A 16,348-nucleotide genomic window follows, 5' to 3' on the forward strand; every position below is an offset into this window, starting at 1 on the left:
CTGTTGGAATAGAGGACACATAAGGCTCTGACTCCATGATACAGGTCAAATTCTGCCTTTCATTTTTCTTTTTGTTCTCTTTACAAAGAAATGTAAAATACTGAAAAGATAAGGATACATTTCATTCATATATCCTTACCCTTCCCTTTGTGAACACGTAGTCTTTCCATGCAAACCTCCATTTGACCTTGTATTTAAATGCACCGAAGGCACAGAGTAGTAGTTTCTGAGTCCAGTCAGAAATCTAAGACTTTAAAACTTAAATTTCTTCTTTGTTGAAAGCCCATAAACAATAAAAATGTTTCTATGTTTTCATCTGTTTCTCTCAACACTAGCTATTCCCTTTCTCTTCTAACACTTTTGTTAGAAGATTTTGTCGAACACTTCAGACTTTTTACCACTTCTTCTGCCAACAATCATGGTCTCAAAAGAGAAATACGAGTCCTGAAAACATGCTTGTACCAAATAGCAATGAGAAAGGAAAGAAAAATTCACTGATAAGATTAGTCTTAAAGAAAAAAATAAATGGAATAGTCAAGGAAGTTGATTGCCTCAACTTCACTGATTTAAATTTGATCAAAGAATTTTGTTGTTGTTTCTTTCAACAAGGGATTAAAAAGGCAGATGAAAATAGTTTCAATTTACTAATTAATGGATGGTTCTTGAAAAATCCTTTTACTGTCAACAGTGTCTAGGCAAAGACCAGAGAGGAAAGTGGTGAATATTCAGAAATCAAGACATTGAATTCAACCCTCTTGTCACCTCTATTTTATGATTCTCCAGTCAAAAATTTTATGCATGTGCTCTAGAATATGTATTTAGGTAATACAGCAAAAAACATAGTACAAAATTCCCAATTGCATGTGGACATATGAGAAAATTGATTTAGAGACACAAGAGAAATATTTTTGCATTCAGAGTCCAAATACAGAATTCAAAGTTTGAATTCAAGTTGCATACTTGAAATAATCACAGAATCATAGCACAGTTTGGGTTGAAAGGGACCTTAAAGATGATCTTGTTCCAACCGCTCTACCATGGGTAGGAACACCTTCCACTAGAGCACATTACCCATCCAACTTGACTTTGAGCTTCCAGGGATGGGACATCCACAAATTCTCTGGAAACCTGTTCCAGGGCCTCACCACCCTCAGAGTAATGAGCAACTGTTCATAAACCAGTCTTGGGCTGAATAATCCCACACAATATAATATGCAAAAAGGCAAAAGTTATAGAAGTGATTATTTGTTTGCAGACAGCTTGAGACGAGACCAAAAAAATCTAAATTTAGCCTTGTTCACTGGGACTAATTCACTCTGTGATTCTCTTAATTTAGCTGGAGAAAAGCAAATAATATACAGTATGTACAGTAGAACAGACCGCTCAGTGGTGGGACATGAAATGAAATATCTGTAACTTGTTTGTGCTCAATCACTGATGGTTATCCAACTTCATAATTAGCAGCATAAAATTAGAGCTGTGTGTTCAGAATCCAGATTTGTTATCCCAGCATGACTGGGAAGAGTGTTCTTTGAGCTGTTAAAACATGTTAAAAAACAGTGTTTTCTCATTATGCTGAGGATTTTGTTACATACTTTTGTCCCACACCCCCTAAAAGTAAAGGAAATTGAAAGCAGCAAGCCCTGCAGATGGCTCGACAAAAACACTTGCTGGTGCCTGTTGATATCTGGCAAAGATTCTGCATTTGTCAGATACCTTGTGTGAGTCAGATACAGAAAGGATGCAAAATAGATTTATAATGACTAATTTGTCAGCTAAGTATTTGTTTAGGGATACCTAATAGAAATATTCTTCTCAGTCTCCCAATTTGTGGGCTAACAGATTTTCCTTTTTTACTTCAGGAAAGTGAATTTTTTTCTTTTAGATTTATGGAAAGCCTATGAACCAGGATAGAGTAATGGTTTATATTTGCCCACACATTATCTGCATTTCTTTCAGCTGTTCTTGTCTCTATAGTGTTTTATATTCTTCTCTTTGATGCAATCTGCCAATGCAATAATGGAAAAAAAAGGAGTAAGTGTATATATGTAATAAAAAATTATATGTTAAGTAAATATGTGCTTTCCAAAACAATTTTACCCATTTGGTGGGCAGTTCTAAAGTAACATGAGTGTGTCAGATCTTTGCAACGTCCCCCACCAGCATAATCCAGTCAGCAAAGTACCTTGTGTAGAAATGACCGATATCAGCAGGAGTCCTTTGCCAGCACAGCCTTAGAGGTTTGCAGAGGCAGAAGAATTCCAACAGCAAAACAACTCCCTTTGCCTTTTCCTTTACCCCACTCCAAGAGTCTCTGCTATTTCACTTGTGCAACCATTGTTAAGCAGATAAAGTTTTTCTAATACCTTGAAAATTGGAGTGTGTGCAGCAATAAAGACATTAAGAGCAGTATAACAATCATATTAATAACAGCTGAAAACTGTGGTTGTCAAGATATGAGTGAGGTGTGTTCAGAGAGCAGGGTTTGTATTTAGCAGCGCTATGTTTGCCTTTGTTTTTTTCTCCTCTTTGCTTATGGCTCAGGGCATTAGGCTTAATTCTGTATCATTACTATTCAGATCAATTGGAGTTTTCCATTGACCCGGATAGCAACAAAGTCAAACCCTTCATTTCTAATTAGAAAATACTGTCTAAACTGGAAGAACAAGGCTGGGGACAAACAGGAGAGGAAACAAACAAGCATGAATTAAATGCAGTTTGCTAGGTTGTTGAATGAAGTATTAAAACACACCATCTCGTTATTCCCCTACAAAACAATCACAATTTCTTCTTGGTGTCAATAAGGACCATCCAGCACTTTGAAAGCAAACCAATGTTTCTACTTCATGTAGCTTAGGAGGTTACAATGTTTATTCATAGCCTGTTCTAAATTCATGTGTTGCACAGGAAAACCAAAATGACACCACTGAATATCCTCTGAATGTCCATGCCATGCCATACTGACCATGATTTACAAGCAAAAAAGGAAATATAAAACAGCCAAATTTTATACACTTTCTCTTAAGGTGAGACTTATATTTCCAAAAGCATGGTATACATAAGAGTTTTAAAACACAGCAGGTAGTAAAACTTTGATTTATTTTAAGTGGGAAGAAAAAGGCTTATTTTTAGATGATCTAAAATCCATGTGAAGGTCACAGGTGTTCAGGCTTGGTTTTTTTTTTCTGTGTAGAGATACTCTTGCTTTTTGGAATACGTCCTACAACACATGGACTATCATGCACCATTAGAATTTTTTTCCCTTTTTCTCAAGGTGTCTAACAATGCACATGCCTAAAAAGCATATGACTCCACTCAGTCCACTTAATGGTAGAAATTGAATACTCTGTTTAACAGCCAAGTCACCTCCCTGTTTTGGAAATTTACTGTTCCAAGCAACATTAGCATAGAAATCAGGGCTTGAAAATCAATACATGCCCAGCATGCGTTAGTCTTACTTAACACTTGTTACCGCTGAAGATGAATAGATCACACGGACACAGGTCGAGGTGTGGTGAAAGAAAGAGAAAGTTTATTTTTCCTCCCAGGATTTATAGGCTTCTGACCACGGCCAGGGATTGGATGGTCAGGATAACACTTTCTCACTGCACTGGCCATGAGAGATGTCCATCACAAGACGTGTAACAGAAAGAATGTACACATATCTATGTTTACAGTTACTGTCCTGGGAAAGTCCTTAGAAAACCATGTCAGCAAGCTCAGAAGCTGAGTTTTCAGGGCAACAAACACTTTCTTTTTAGTGGTCCCTTTAAAAAATGTAAGGTATGGAAACTACATAAAACTCTGACAAGCTTTCTATATGAAAAAGACACAGCTTTAGATCAAAGCACCATTTTCACTATTAAATCTGTTCTCCCTGCTCCCAGAGTGTGGAAGGAGAACACCACGAGAAGGCGGTGGAGCTGCTGAAGGCGGCCAAGGACAGCGTGAAGCTGGTGGTGCGCTACACTCCCAAGGTGCTGGAGGAGATGGAGGCTCGCTTCGAAAAACTGAGAACAGCCCGGCGCCGGCAACAGCAGCAATTGCTCATTCAGCAGCAGCAGCAGCAGCAAAGCACACAGCAAAACCATATGTCGTAGGTGAGAGGATTCATTGTTCTTCCCTAAAGTCCACTGACAGCACCCAACTAGGGCCAGCCACTTCCAGGGGTCTGTCAGGGCAGGATCTGGTGCCAGAGCCCATCTCAGTCCCAGACAGGAGCAGGGCAGCCCCAGACCTGGGCACCTGCATGGGGTTAGAGACAGGGGGCCCAGTTGAGTGGGACCCCATGGCTGGGAAGGGCAGGGCTATGGGGTGTTGGAGACTGGCCCTGCTGGGGCATTGCTGGGACAAGAGATGATGACCCTAGGAGCTGACATGAGGTCCTGGGCTGTGGACAGGATGGAGGGAGCCCCAAGGGGGACAGTCAGGGGCCTGGAGGTACCCTTGAGGGACCAGCCAGCACTTACTGCAGTCCGGATGAGCAGCGCTCATTCTTTGGTACATTTCCACATGTTTTTTCCCAGTAAAAATGTGTTTTGAAAAGAGGTTAATAGCACTTAGCAAATTCTGGAATGAGTTTCCAACTAATAATCCTGAGATCAAAAGCCACTGTGCACTTCTGGCTTATCTGCAAGTGAAAGAAGTCCTGGGAAGGTTTTTTTATATTAACGACCAGAGCATTTATGACAAATAAGAATATGCCACCAGATCTAGATAGTTTAAAGCATTTTCAGCTAGTCTGTTACCACTCTGCAATAAAACATCAAGATTTGCTGGTGGTAGGTGAAGAAAAGTCTTCCAAGCCTCTTCCTTGCAACAGGGAATCCAAACTTCATTCTGGTTACTCTGCAGGGCACCTATATGTGCTTGCTTTTGGATACAGTTTGGTAGGAAGTATTTCACTCACTCGTGACTGACATTCAGTATCGCAATAGCTTCCAAGAGGCTTGCAAGTCTCCCAGTGGCATGTGAGGTTCAGAGATTCTCTGTATATGCAGTTTTTCTGAAATCGGTGAGTTTGTGCTAGGAATACATTTATAGATATGCTCCATTTGCCTAAATAAAATCAAGTAGGAAGCATGTCCCAATGATTTATATCCAAATCCTCATCTCATAGCTGTTTGTTCCCAAAACAGTATGCATGTACTAAAGAGACAACAAGTCAGTCAGAAAGTCCCCAAATGGTCAAAATCTGAAGCTCCCAGTGATGGTTTCATCCTTAGTGTTGACACTGACCTCTGTTGGCATTCAAGGGAAAACCCACTTTGTAATCACCCTGTACTGTGACCACCAGAATTCCAGATTTGTTGATGCAAAAAAGGGCCCTGAGAAGGTTTTAAATCCCATCTCAGGGCCTCAACTCAGACAAATATAAACCGTAGTATTTCATGAAGTACGTTTGGGGTTTCTGTGTAAAACAAGGACGTTGCAGGAGACAGACATACACATGAAGTTTTTAATTTTTTTTCATAAATTATTAATTAATAATTTAAATAATTAATAAATTATTTAAATAATTTCATTAGCAAGTAAAGACTTTTTTGCTGATCTTAAAGTGAAAGGAGAGAAGGGCAGGCAGAGACAGCCAGCAGATTAATTCCTCAATTCTTTGTGCTTGCCTGAGGAATGTTTCTTTAATTCTAGGTTATTCTCAAGAAAGAAGAAGCCTCAATCAAGAGTTCAGTAATCAAGCAACCAGAGCCGTACTCTAGTATTCCAGCAAAAGCAAACTACAGGAACATGAAACAGAATTCATCTGGAGAATGTAGTGTACCAAACTAAAGTGAGCCATAGGGAGGGTACCATCATGATAAGGCTTTTCAGCACACAGCAGTCACAGATACCTTTTACTTCAGTGACTCTGTTACTAATGAGAACAGCATGATTGGTAAACCCTATGAAACAGCAAAGTCCAGGGCTTCCAAATAATTCTGTTTGATCTCATCTTGCACTCCTTACTCTGACAAATTTCTAGTTGGCTTTCTCTAGTCAATAAAAGTTTAGTTTAAGGAGGTTAAGATCAGCTGCTTTTGAGAGCAGGATCTTTCTCTACAGTTATCTCCAAAAATTAAAAACATCAGTTCAAAATTTTGCCACAGACATCAAACTCGTACATCACCCTTCATAACCACTTTGTACTATATATTGTAGAGCTGTTTTAACCTAACTTCCTGTTTATAATTTTCAGATTACCCTCTGGAAATAGCAATTTACTATATTTATAAAGTATTCCATTTGTAGAAGCAATTGGCTTTTTACTCTTGGTGTTTCCATATATTTTATTATGCATCAACAGAGTGAGAGAGTTTTAGGTCAACTTTAATTTTATTAGTAGTAAAGTTAGGGAAGCCTAGAACTGTATTTTTAAACGTAGGTATTGCTTGTATCTATTATAGTTACTATTCAGAAATCTATAACTGGATATATTATATATTTATTCCATAAAATATATATTGTCTGAATGTACCTGTTAGAGAAGTAGGGTCTTTGCTTAGCATGTATTGCAAATGTAGTAAGCTAATGTTAGCAAAAGACCAAGCTTTGTTTGGCAGATATTACTGTGATAGCATAATCTCTGCATTTCTGTACTGTTTAATTTATTTTCCAGTCTAATGTTAATATATTTTAGAGAGGAGGAAGTGTAAATTGTTTCTTTTAAGACTCACACATTATCATTTAAATCAATTTGAAATTAGATTTCTGACTTTTTTTTTTTTTTTTTTTTTAATTGAGCCAGATTGGAATGTGCAAGCAAAATCTGTAAGTTCTTAAGTTTACATGTCTGCTTTTCCAAAGAAGATAGTCAAAGCTGGAAGGCTATAAATGTCATCTGCTTTAAAGAAAATAAGAAAATGGACCCCCAAATCCTAAAAAAAGTGATCATTTTTACATGCCTTCTATGCTTCATTAGAAAAGACCTGAGGGAGAAAAGGAGATTAGAGGAAAACCATACAGTCATTGCATGTTGAAAACTCCTGCTGATGTCAGTGAAAGTTCAGTAATGTGAGGAATGGAATGTAGAAATGGTCAGAAACAGTGTGCTGGTTGTGAACTTGGAACAAAGTCAGAAACAATATATTGGAGGGTCTATTCTCAAACAGAGAGAAACAAAGCAAAACAGGGGAAATTGGCACTATCATAGCGTATGTTAGAAACCAAATGCAGGCTAGCCAACAGTCTTGACAGTATTTGATCAGTGTAAGTAGCCATTGAAAGGAAATTACTGTATTTTTAAAACCAAACAGCATGAATTCATCTAGAGAAGCCTCATTTTATACAGAGAGGTAATTATATTCAGCGGTCACTGGTGACAATATAAATTAAGACAGTGGAGTTTGAGAACTACCAGAACTGGAGATGAAATGAATTGTATTGTGCTCTGCACGGTGTCTTTTTATACTTAATAAAACTGTACATACCTATTTTAAAATTGTTCTCAAACAGGCATTGCTATTAATATAGACAGTATATAAGTTGTTATTATGACTGCATATAACTGTTCTGTATCTCATCAGTATGATTTGAATTACACTGATAGCTGCATTTTCAGAGACCAAGTATTCACATTTAGTCAGCCCACTGTACTGCATTTTTCCAAACCGCCTCTCCACCTCCTTCCCTCCTCTTCCTCAAAAAATTTGAGTGGAATGTGCTGATTAATAAATTTCAATAATGGACTGTCATTCATATAGAGAAGCCTATAAAATTCATTTTCATATATTATTATTCAATAAATTATTTATACACATTAAAATTAACATTCTAGTCTTTGCCAACATTTAACAGTAAGAACTGTCAATGATTTTGAAGTGGAAACAGGAAGAAATAACTTTCTGTTGCTTTTCATGCCCCTTACTGATCAATAAAACATACAGCTACTTAATCACAGAATAACCACTGTCCCTAAGCCTCTGATACAGTTTTCATTGTAGCTAGTATTTTCATTTGTGATTTAAATGTATTTAGTCCTGATTCAACATGGTACTTCCACATGTGCACAGCTGAATTATTATCCAGAAGAAGTGCAGGGAAGACAACCCTTTCCACATGCAGGTCTGCAGGTCTTTGTGCACTGTATTTGAACGCATTGGTCTGCTGGCCTTTGCTGTTACACTACAGTAAATTGATATTTTTTCAGTCAACTTAGTGAGTTTTATTGCCTATATTTACCTTTGGGGCTTCCTCATGTTTCTCTGCACTGGCAGCAAACTGAGGTAGGAGATCCAAGATGCCTTTTTTTGTCTCTTTATTGCAGTAATCAAAGAAGTGTTTACACACTCTTGCATCATGTTCACTTACACCAAAGATCCAGATGCAGGATCTAATAATGGTAGAGATTCAGGGTTGGTGGCAGTTACTTAGTGAAGTTGATGGCTCTACTGTGCTAGCCATAGTTTTTCTCTTTGTGACACTGGCACTTTATAAGGTATTGAAGAATTCCATAGTCTCTGATGAAGCAAAAAAACTCACCAGCTTGAACTTCAGAATTATGCAGGAAAGTGTCTGGAAGTACTAAGGATTATTCCATGTGTAAGCAATGGATTATTAGCTAGAAGCAGTACTGTCCCCGCATAAGTATTACTCAGACCATTTCCATATCCAGCATTCAATTGAACAAAACAGATTTCTAAACCTAAGAGTTTTCTGGGCCAGTTTGCAAGAATGTGCTGCCTGCTGCAATACACATATGATGAGACATAGAATTCATTGTGCTTAGCCATGGGAAGGTCAGGATGAATTAGGGATGTGCTCAAACAGTCTTGCAAGCAGACCCATGTTAACCCTGCTTGTTCATGAGCTGAATGCAGGCTGAACAAGCAGAAGGATATATTTTTGATTAATTCATTGTCTCTGCCTTCAGGCATCCAAAATCAGGCTGTGGAGGTTACACTGTTTCCAAATTGAAGAGTTAGAGGTGTCCATTAAATGTGATTCATTCCACCTGTCTCTGACATACTTCTTAAAATAGAGTAAGGCATTCTGTTAAAAAGATCATAAGCAGAGCCTCTACTAAAAAACTTAAACTACTAGCTTGGAATAAATAGTGGCTTTTGAGGGGTGTTGCTGCTACAGTCATACACTTTGAAATAATAAATAAAAAGTCCCCAGTGTTTGAATTCCCTAATCTTAAACCTCTGCATGCATAGCTCAGATGACCAAGAGGCCTTGCACATATTCTGGTTTGTAAGGAGGTTCCTGTCACTACAGATGTCTGTTTTGAACCATTCTAAGAAATTTAAGAGCTCAGCACAGGTATTGTTAGCAAAATGCTTTGGTTGTGGTGCATACGGGAGCAGATTGCAACAAGCTTCAGCCTGTGAATGCTAATAGCAGAAGTCTGTACTGCCACCCCCAACACTGGGCTATTGTGTGTGCATTTTACCATAGTTGCAGCCAAAAAGATGATTGCTTTTGATTTCTGGTTACAGAGATGCACAAAATGACAGCCATTAAACTTCCCCCATAGGGATTCGGGGTAACAATAGTTATAGCAAAACTTGCTCAGTTCTGAAATCTAAAACCTGCAGCTATCTAGGATTAAGTAAAAAGATTACAAAAGCAGATGTCTAAAAGGAGCAGCCAGCATCCAAAAGGAAAAAAAAGTTACACAGGAGTTTAATCTCTGATTAGCTTTCAATTTACTTTCTTATGGTTATTTTCACATATTCTTGTCAATTCATCAACCGCAAGAGAAGCATATGATTCAGCAATTGCAGCTCCTTTTGTCAAAATCATAAAGAGCTGATAGGGTGGAGGAATACCTCTTCCTCTCTCTGAGACATGTGAAGCTGGATTGTGCTGCAAAAAGGTGATACCCAAACATATCCCAGTCCTGCAGAGACTTTCTTCATTAGTCCTATTACAGTTTCTCCCCACCATCAACTCTCAAGTTGAGAGAATTCTAAGCACGTTTTCTCAAAGTGAGTATGTTAGACACGTAGGCAGACAAATTCATGTTCGTTTCAAGGAAAACTATATTAACCCTGAAGTTGTAAATCTTGCCCAGCCTTTTAATTTTGACAAAAATTAATTTTGATCCCAAAACGTCCCAAGACCTTTGCACTTATGACCAGTTGGAAGCCTGAAATTAGCTTGTAAACTGGCCCAATTAAAAACTGTATCTCAGGAGACACTTCCATAGCATTTCTGTTGAAACTGAAGGAAGAAAAGAGAAAGTACAACCTCTGAAGTACAGAGTAGCTAGTGCAGAACAGGGAAGATACTTAATTTTTTTCCCATGTCCATGAAAATTTCTCCAGAAATACAGAATATTATTTTTATCTGAATGAATAACTAATTTATGTTGGGAGGATAAACCATGTCTCTTACAGCAGTTTTTGAGAAGAACAAGACAAAATTCTTAGCTAAAACAGCATGGGAAGAATTCTGAGTATGTTAAGGTAGCCGTGAACAGTTTGGTGGGCAAGAGTGAGGGTAGAGCAGGGTATTTCTTCACTGATCTGTCTTCTATCTCTCCACCTTTTGGCTTCACAAATTCCCTTTGGCAAGACCCCAAAGGTCACCACAAATCTATTCCAAGTCTCCCACTGCAGTATTCTCCTACCCATCTTTCCATGTGAGTTTTCTGTTGGCTGAGTGAGCAGTGACACTTTTTGATCACATATGATCTCTTCAGCTAAGTATGGTATTTAGGCTTTGCCATGTCTACCTTCTGGAGTGCTCTGCTCTTTGCTTGCACTCCATATCCATTAGCTGCCCCCTCATGGCCACCATACTCAACTGTCTTACTTGCTTTACACAAAATAATTACACTAGCCCATAAGGATACATGGGGAAAAATACGTTGAGAGGGTAGAAAAATGGTAGATAAACCTTGAAAAAAAATACAGATATGTCAAGAATGTCACCTCTTTCCTGAGTCACCTCTTTTTCAACAGGTTATGATTTTCACTTTCATTTAGTTCCCTGCTGACAAAGTACTCTGTGTTGTGATGGTGACTGTGGAACAACCACATACCCCACTCTGGCTTAAAAAACAGCTTCTTGTCTGGAACCAATGGACATCTTGACCTGCTTGAGGCATTACACTGAATTCACACACATACAGTGGGGCAGAGTCACTGTGCACACACTGAGCAAGTGAGGTTTACAGGTGAAGAAAATCCATCACATCTGGCATGTAGACCCATGTCTGTCTGGAATTTCACTGGTGAAAATGAACCAGCTCCTGGCAGCATCCTAACATAGAGTCAGTGCCTTCAGCCATTCAGTCTGAAGGTGTCATTTAGAAAGACATCCAGGAACCAATGTTTCATTTGTTGTGAAATTCTATTTCAAAGTAAGTTTCCAGCAGCAGGCAATGAGAAAGCGAGAGCCTTTCTTAAACTTCCAGGGATCAAACACATAACAAACTATTAATTTCTTTACTAACACAATGCTTTAACTGCAGAACTAACACCAGCACCACCTCTCAAGCTCCAGTTTTGTGCATGTTGTCCTTACCTTGTCTATAAGGTTGACAGAAAGAAATTAAACTATTCACTGCTGGGTCTTAGTACCCTTAAAGGAAAACATAAACTTGGTCATCAATTAACTCAGACTAAAGTATAAGGGCTGATTGTCTTTTGAGCAATATTTGTCTCCACTATGTGTACGGCACGGTAGCAGGTTTACAGCCCCGTGTACGAATCTGTGGATCCCTACCTCCGCTGACTCGTTCAGTGGGCATGGCAGGTGGAGCTCGCAGCTGAATAAATATGCCAAGGGAGACGCCTAGTGTAAAACGATGCTCATGGCACCGAGAGCTGCTCATTCCACTGTCTCTGCGGAGGGCTTCTTCGCTCCTAGCGTTAAGAAGCTGCACACACAGATGTACGCAGCGATCGTTCGATATTGCCACACATTTTACAGTGGGTGGACATTTCAGAACTGAGCTCTATTTACATGTAGAATAACATCACAAGAGTAAATACTTTCTGTACTAAGAATGATAAGTAGCAATACGATTATGGCAATATAAAGACAATATTCTTACCTGGGTAACAATTGTGGGGTTAATGTAAACATTGTTTAACATGGGCTAACATGCACACAGGGTCTGATCGCACTTCACCTGCTGTTGCTGCTGCTGCTGATTATACGCGTGCTGATGAAAAAAATGTCCCAAATGTTAGGCAAGTGTATCATTTACATTGAAGTAAATGATAGGTGAAGCACATCTCCATGCCTTGCTGAAGGCAGCCATGTAAACCAGGTGCAGTAACAAATCGACACAAGCTGAGAATCTCCCCCTGCAGCAGCTGCTCTGCTTTTAGCGGGGAACTTGCCAAAGATAGCCATCAAATTGGGTTCCACTGTAGCTGTGACTATCTCAATGATGCTAACAGTCTGTACCACTGCCTGCCACTTCCCTCCTCAGAGGGACACCCAAACAGCATCCTGGATCATTAGATCCAGGTGTACCTATAGATTAGCTCTAGAGGCATTTTTATTTCTCCCCTTCTAGACACTCCTGTAATTTCTTCCTCTTCCTCCACCACAACTTTAATCAAGGCTTTGATATTTAGATGAAGTGTGCAAGTTCTCCTATTTTTTCAGCAGGGAAAACAAACTAGGAGCTACATTTTGTATATCACATCTTATATTCCCAGGCACATTCCTCTCTGAAAGGCCTGGGAGAAGGCAATGCCTCCAAGAAGCACCAGCTTGACACGGGGCTCTGAGAAGCCCTCAGAAAACTGGCACCAGTTTAGAAGAAAGGACAGAGGAAAGAAGTCAAAATGATAAAACAGTCCTACCTTCAGCAAGCTCCAGAGGTAAAGCTGAGGCCCTGACAGCCTTCACTGTTTGTTAAGGACCAGATGTCCTGTTCAGTTTTCACTCAGTGACTGTAGTGCTTAACAGCAGCCCAAAGTCTCCAGTTCCATTAGAAACCCCCTGACTCTGACAAAGGTTACAATCCTAGACAAGGAAGGGTAACAGGAAACCTATGTTTATCCTGGAATTGTCCGATGGTACCTAACTGTTTGCCAAATTTAGACTTTGAGGCAAGGTAAGGCCAAAAATATATCTTGTCAAAATGCATGCCAATTGCTTCAAATAATAATCTCTTGACATCTGTATACAAGTCTTCCACTGATGCTTCTGTGGCTGAGGCTGGTTCTTTCCCTGTATCCCTGGCTAATTCTAGGATGATTATTTTAAATCTGTATGGAGAAAGGATGTGAAAAATGTCAGACTCCAATGAACTGCAAGTAATTTTCATGTGATACAAAAAAGTTTCCAACCAGAGTCTTTGCTGAACTAATGAACCCTCAGCAGCTGTCTACGTTACAATTAGTACACCTCCAAAGCATGTCTTAGAAGCAGTCATCTTGCCTTTATTAAATTATTCATTTCAACTACGCAGGTGATCTGGTTTACTGAGGAGATGAATGCAATCTTAAATCAAATTTGCTCCATAAGCCAAGAGTCAAAGAATGACAATCTTCAAAGCTGGAAAAAAATAGGAGGGAAAAAACTAATAGTTCCAAGTGTTAAATCAGATGAAGATTTGGCATGCTTCTTTGACTGTAAAACTCACTGTTGAAGCATCTGAAGTGACTTGGAAGTCAGACAAAACACCTGACATTATTTTCAGAGACCAGTGTCAGTGAAGGTGCAATTAATTGCAGCTACAGTCTCTCTGCAGCTAATGGAGGGAACAATTATCTCCAAGAGGTGATTCACCTCATCTGTGTAATGGTTACTGACACAATATAAGATAGATTTTTTTTTTTCAGTGAAGACAGAAGAAGAACTTGCTAATCATCCTCCTCCACCTCTCTCCCTTGCCAGTACTAATTCCCACCTCAGCTTTAATGGGTTTCTCCTTCAGCCAGTGTAGCAGCATAAAACCACTGTCTCACCTTCCCCATTGAAAGTACTGTAGTTTATTGGTTTGTCTGTAGGAGCATCCTATTCACAACTTGTCACTGAAGAAAATACATTGGGTAGTTATATCTCTTCCATCTCATATTAATAATGGGAAATGTCTCTTTTCCTTCATTCACTACAGAGACAACTTGTAAGAATATATTGGAAAAGAAGCCTAAATTCTAGATGCTGCAGATTGCAATATTTTAGCTGACGAGTACAAAAAGTTTCACCACAGGACAGTACCTTCCAGAGATCAGCACACAGAAGCCAAGCAAACTGACTGCATGAAGTGGTAGGCAGTAACTGGGGCAAAGAACAATGTCTGTGTGTGTCCACAGCACACAGACGATGCTGAATCAGCAACTTCAATTTAACAGGCCCAGCTCCCTCAGCCCATCATCATAAGAGAGGTGCTCCAGTCCCTTCATCATCTTTGCTGCCCTCTGCTTGACCCGCTCCAGGAGCTCTATGACTCTCTTGTGCTGAGGAGCCCAGAACTGGGCACAGCACCCCAGATGCGGCCTCACATCTGGGGCTGAGTGGAGGGACAGGATCAGCATTATTCATAACTGAGAGCCTGGGAAGCAGCAGAAAAAAGGCTCAGTTTAAATGCATAAGGACAGCATCCACATTTCCCCAGAGACCCAGATGGAAAATGGTTTTGTGCATTTTGATGCCACTCCACATCACAACAACTTCTGAGAAATATAAACAGCAGCCTGGTTCTTTGTTATGCGTTAGTAATAGCAGATGGGTTTATTCAAGGCAGAGTACACTTTTTGATCAGTTTTTCCTTTCAGGGGAGAGATAAGCAGGTTCAAGCAGGGTAAGCAGTTAGATGCAGCCTATGTACTGTGAGATGGACCTTGCTGCTTTAGCATCTGTAAATGTGCAAAATCCCAGGAATCTGATGTGGGATTGATGTCACCACTTTAAGTCACTCTAAGTCACAGGGTTTTAGGCGATAGAGTTTAAAAAAAAACCCCAAAACAAAACAACCAATTGACAAATGCTGGTCACAGAACAGTACAAGTATGTAAGGAATCATGCCAGATTATGCCACCTGTTGTGCAGCAGAAGGACAAAACATTTCTGACTGGACATTGCTGTATCCTTCAGCATTATTCATGAGTCACTGTCCATGACACTCACCAGTCCTTAAGGTAGTGCAAACTGCACTTTGAAGCCGAATCTTCTCAGAAATATAAGAGACATAACACAACAACATGCTCTAGATGTGTGCCTGAGGTAACTGCCATTTCAACCTCAATTGATTGTCCTTCTTCCCCACAGAGTCATAATTCAATTCAACAACAGAGGTTACAAATACCTGCAGGTAGCAGAGATTTTCATTCAATGCTCTCAGTTGCTACAATATGTAAACCTGTTTACCATTCTTGGACATAACTATTCAAAGTACACAGTGACCACTGGAAAGAAACTGCCTCCAATATTTGACGAAGGTGAAGAATAAGTTTTACATTGCTATTCCTGTATGTACACTTGATGTTTATCAGAAGCCTTGTTGTAATTGTCCTGTAGCTCCAGCTTGTCCTAAGAGGATCAGGTTTGTCAAGGAGACCTCTTCTAGAAGGCAAAAAGTTATAGAAGTACCCAAGTCACTCAGCAAACAGTTGTGGTAGATTAAGAACTCACTGTTACTACTCCTCCCAGGCCACAGCAGAGATGACGGAATTTCCTGTCACAGGGTCTCCAATTCACAGCCAACAAAGATCCACCTTCTGCAGCAGCCCACTGGTTACAAGGCTCTTGCTCCAGGATATTCACTCAGTGTGAAGAAGAGGCATGGACTGTAGGTCCTGACCCTGCCTATTTTTGCTCAACAAGAAGTATGCCTCCTTTGTGACCAAAATACATGTTGCAAGGGACACACATGAAAATGAGGATGAGCAGACTGCTCCCATCATGTCTGAACACACACGAGAGGTCTTTTCACAGGACTGGAGATGCTGTCTTTGCAGGATGGAAAACATGAACAGTTTAGCCATTTAGTAACTCTGCTTCCAGACACATGACCAAAAAGACCGCAGAGCCCTTCAGAAAGAGAGGATCATATGGCACACAACTCATCCACCCCAAAACCCATGGGAAAAGGAAGGAGAAGTCTGATTTAAGGGCAAATTGTCTGAGAAGCCAAAGTCATCATACAAGTTGAAGGAAGGATCATCTAATTTAGTCCATGCAGTAATGTAACTCAAATATGCACTGGAGACACCATGCCCTGAAACACCCTCTTCTCTCCTAATCAAAACAGCCCCTTCGACACAGGCAGAAAAGTGCTCGAACTCATCTTCCCACATCGTGAGAGAGAGCTGTAAGTGACAACTCAGTTAATAAAAGGGGAACAATTGCACGTCCCCTTTTATTTTGTAGATGAAATATTTATCCCTGCTTAGACCATGAAACACGGGGCTTGGGCACAGGGTGAAAAGGCAGACAGACAGAA

General features: G+C 39.8%; 1 protein-coding gene across 2 annotated transcripts in view; it reads left to right on the forward strand.

Annotated features, from left to right (window-relative positions):
* Positions 1 to 7,760, forward strand: part of LOC131573839 (protein lin-7 homolog A) — a 48,322-nt gene extending 40,562 nt beyond the window's left edge. Inside the window, exons 5-6 of one of the 2 annotated variants that reach the window (XM_058828124.1) lie at positions 3,888 to 4,100; positions 5,647 to 7,760. In XM_058828124.1, the coding sequence (XP_058684107.1) occupies positions 3,888 to 4,100 (213 nt within the window). In that variant the 3' untranslated portion in view covers positions 5,647 to 7,760. The remainder of the gene's footprint in view (positions 1 to 3,887; positions 4,101 to 5,646) is intronic. The other variant, XM_058828123.1, reaches the window with a different exon arrangement.
* Positions 7,761 to 16,348: the final 8,588 nt, after the last annotated feature.

The sequence above is a fragment of the Poecile atricapillus genome, chromosome Z (assembly GCF_030490865.1).
Source record: "Poecile atricapillus isolate bPoeAtr1 chromosome Z, bPoeAtr1.hap1, whole genome shotgun sequence".
Taxonomy (NCBI): Eukaryota; Metazoa; Chordata; class Aves; order Passeriformes; family Paridae; genus Poecile; species Poecile atricapillus.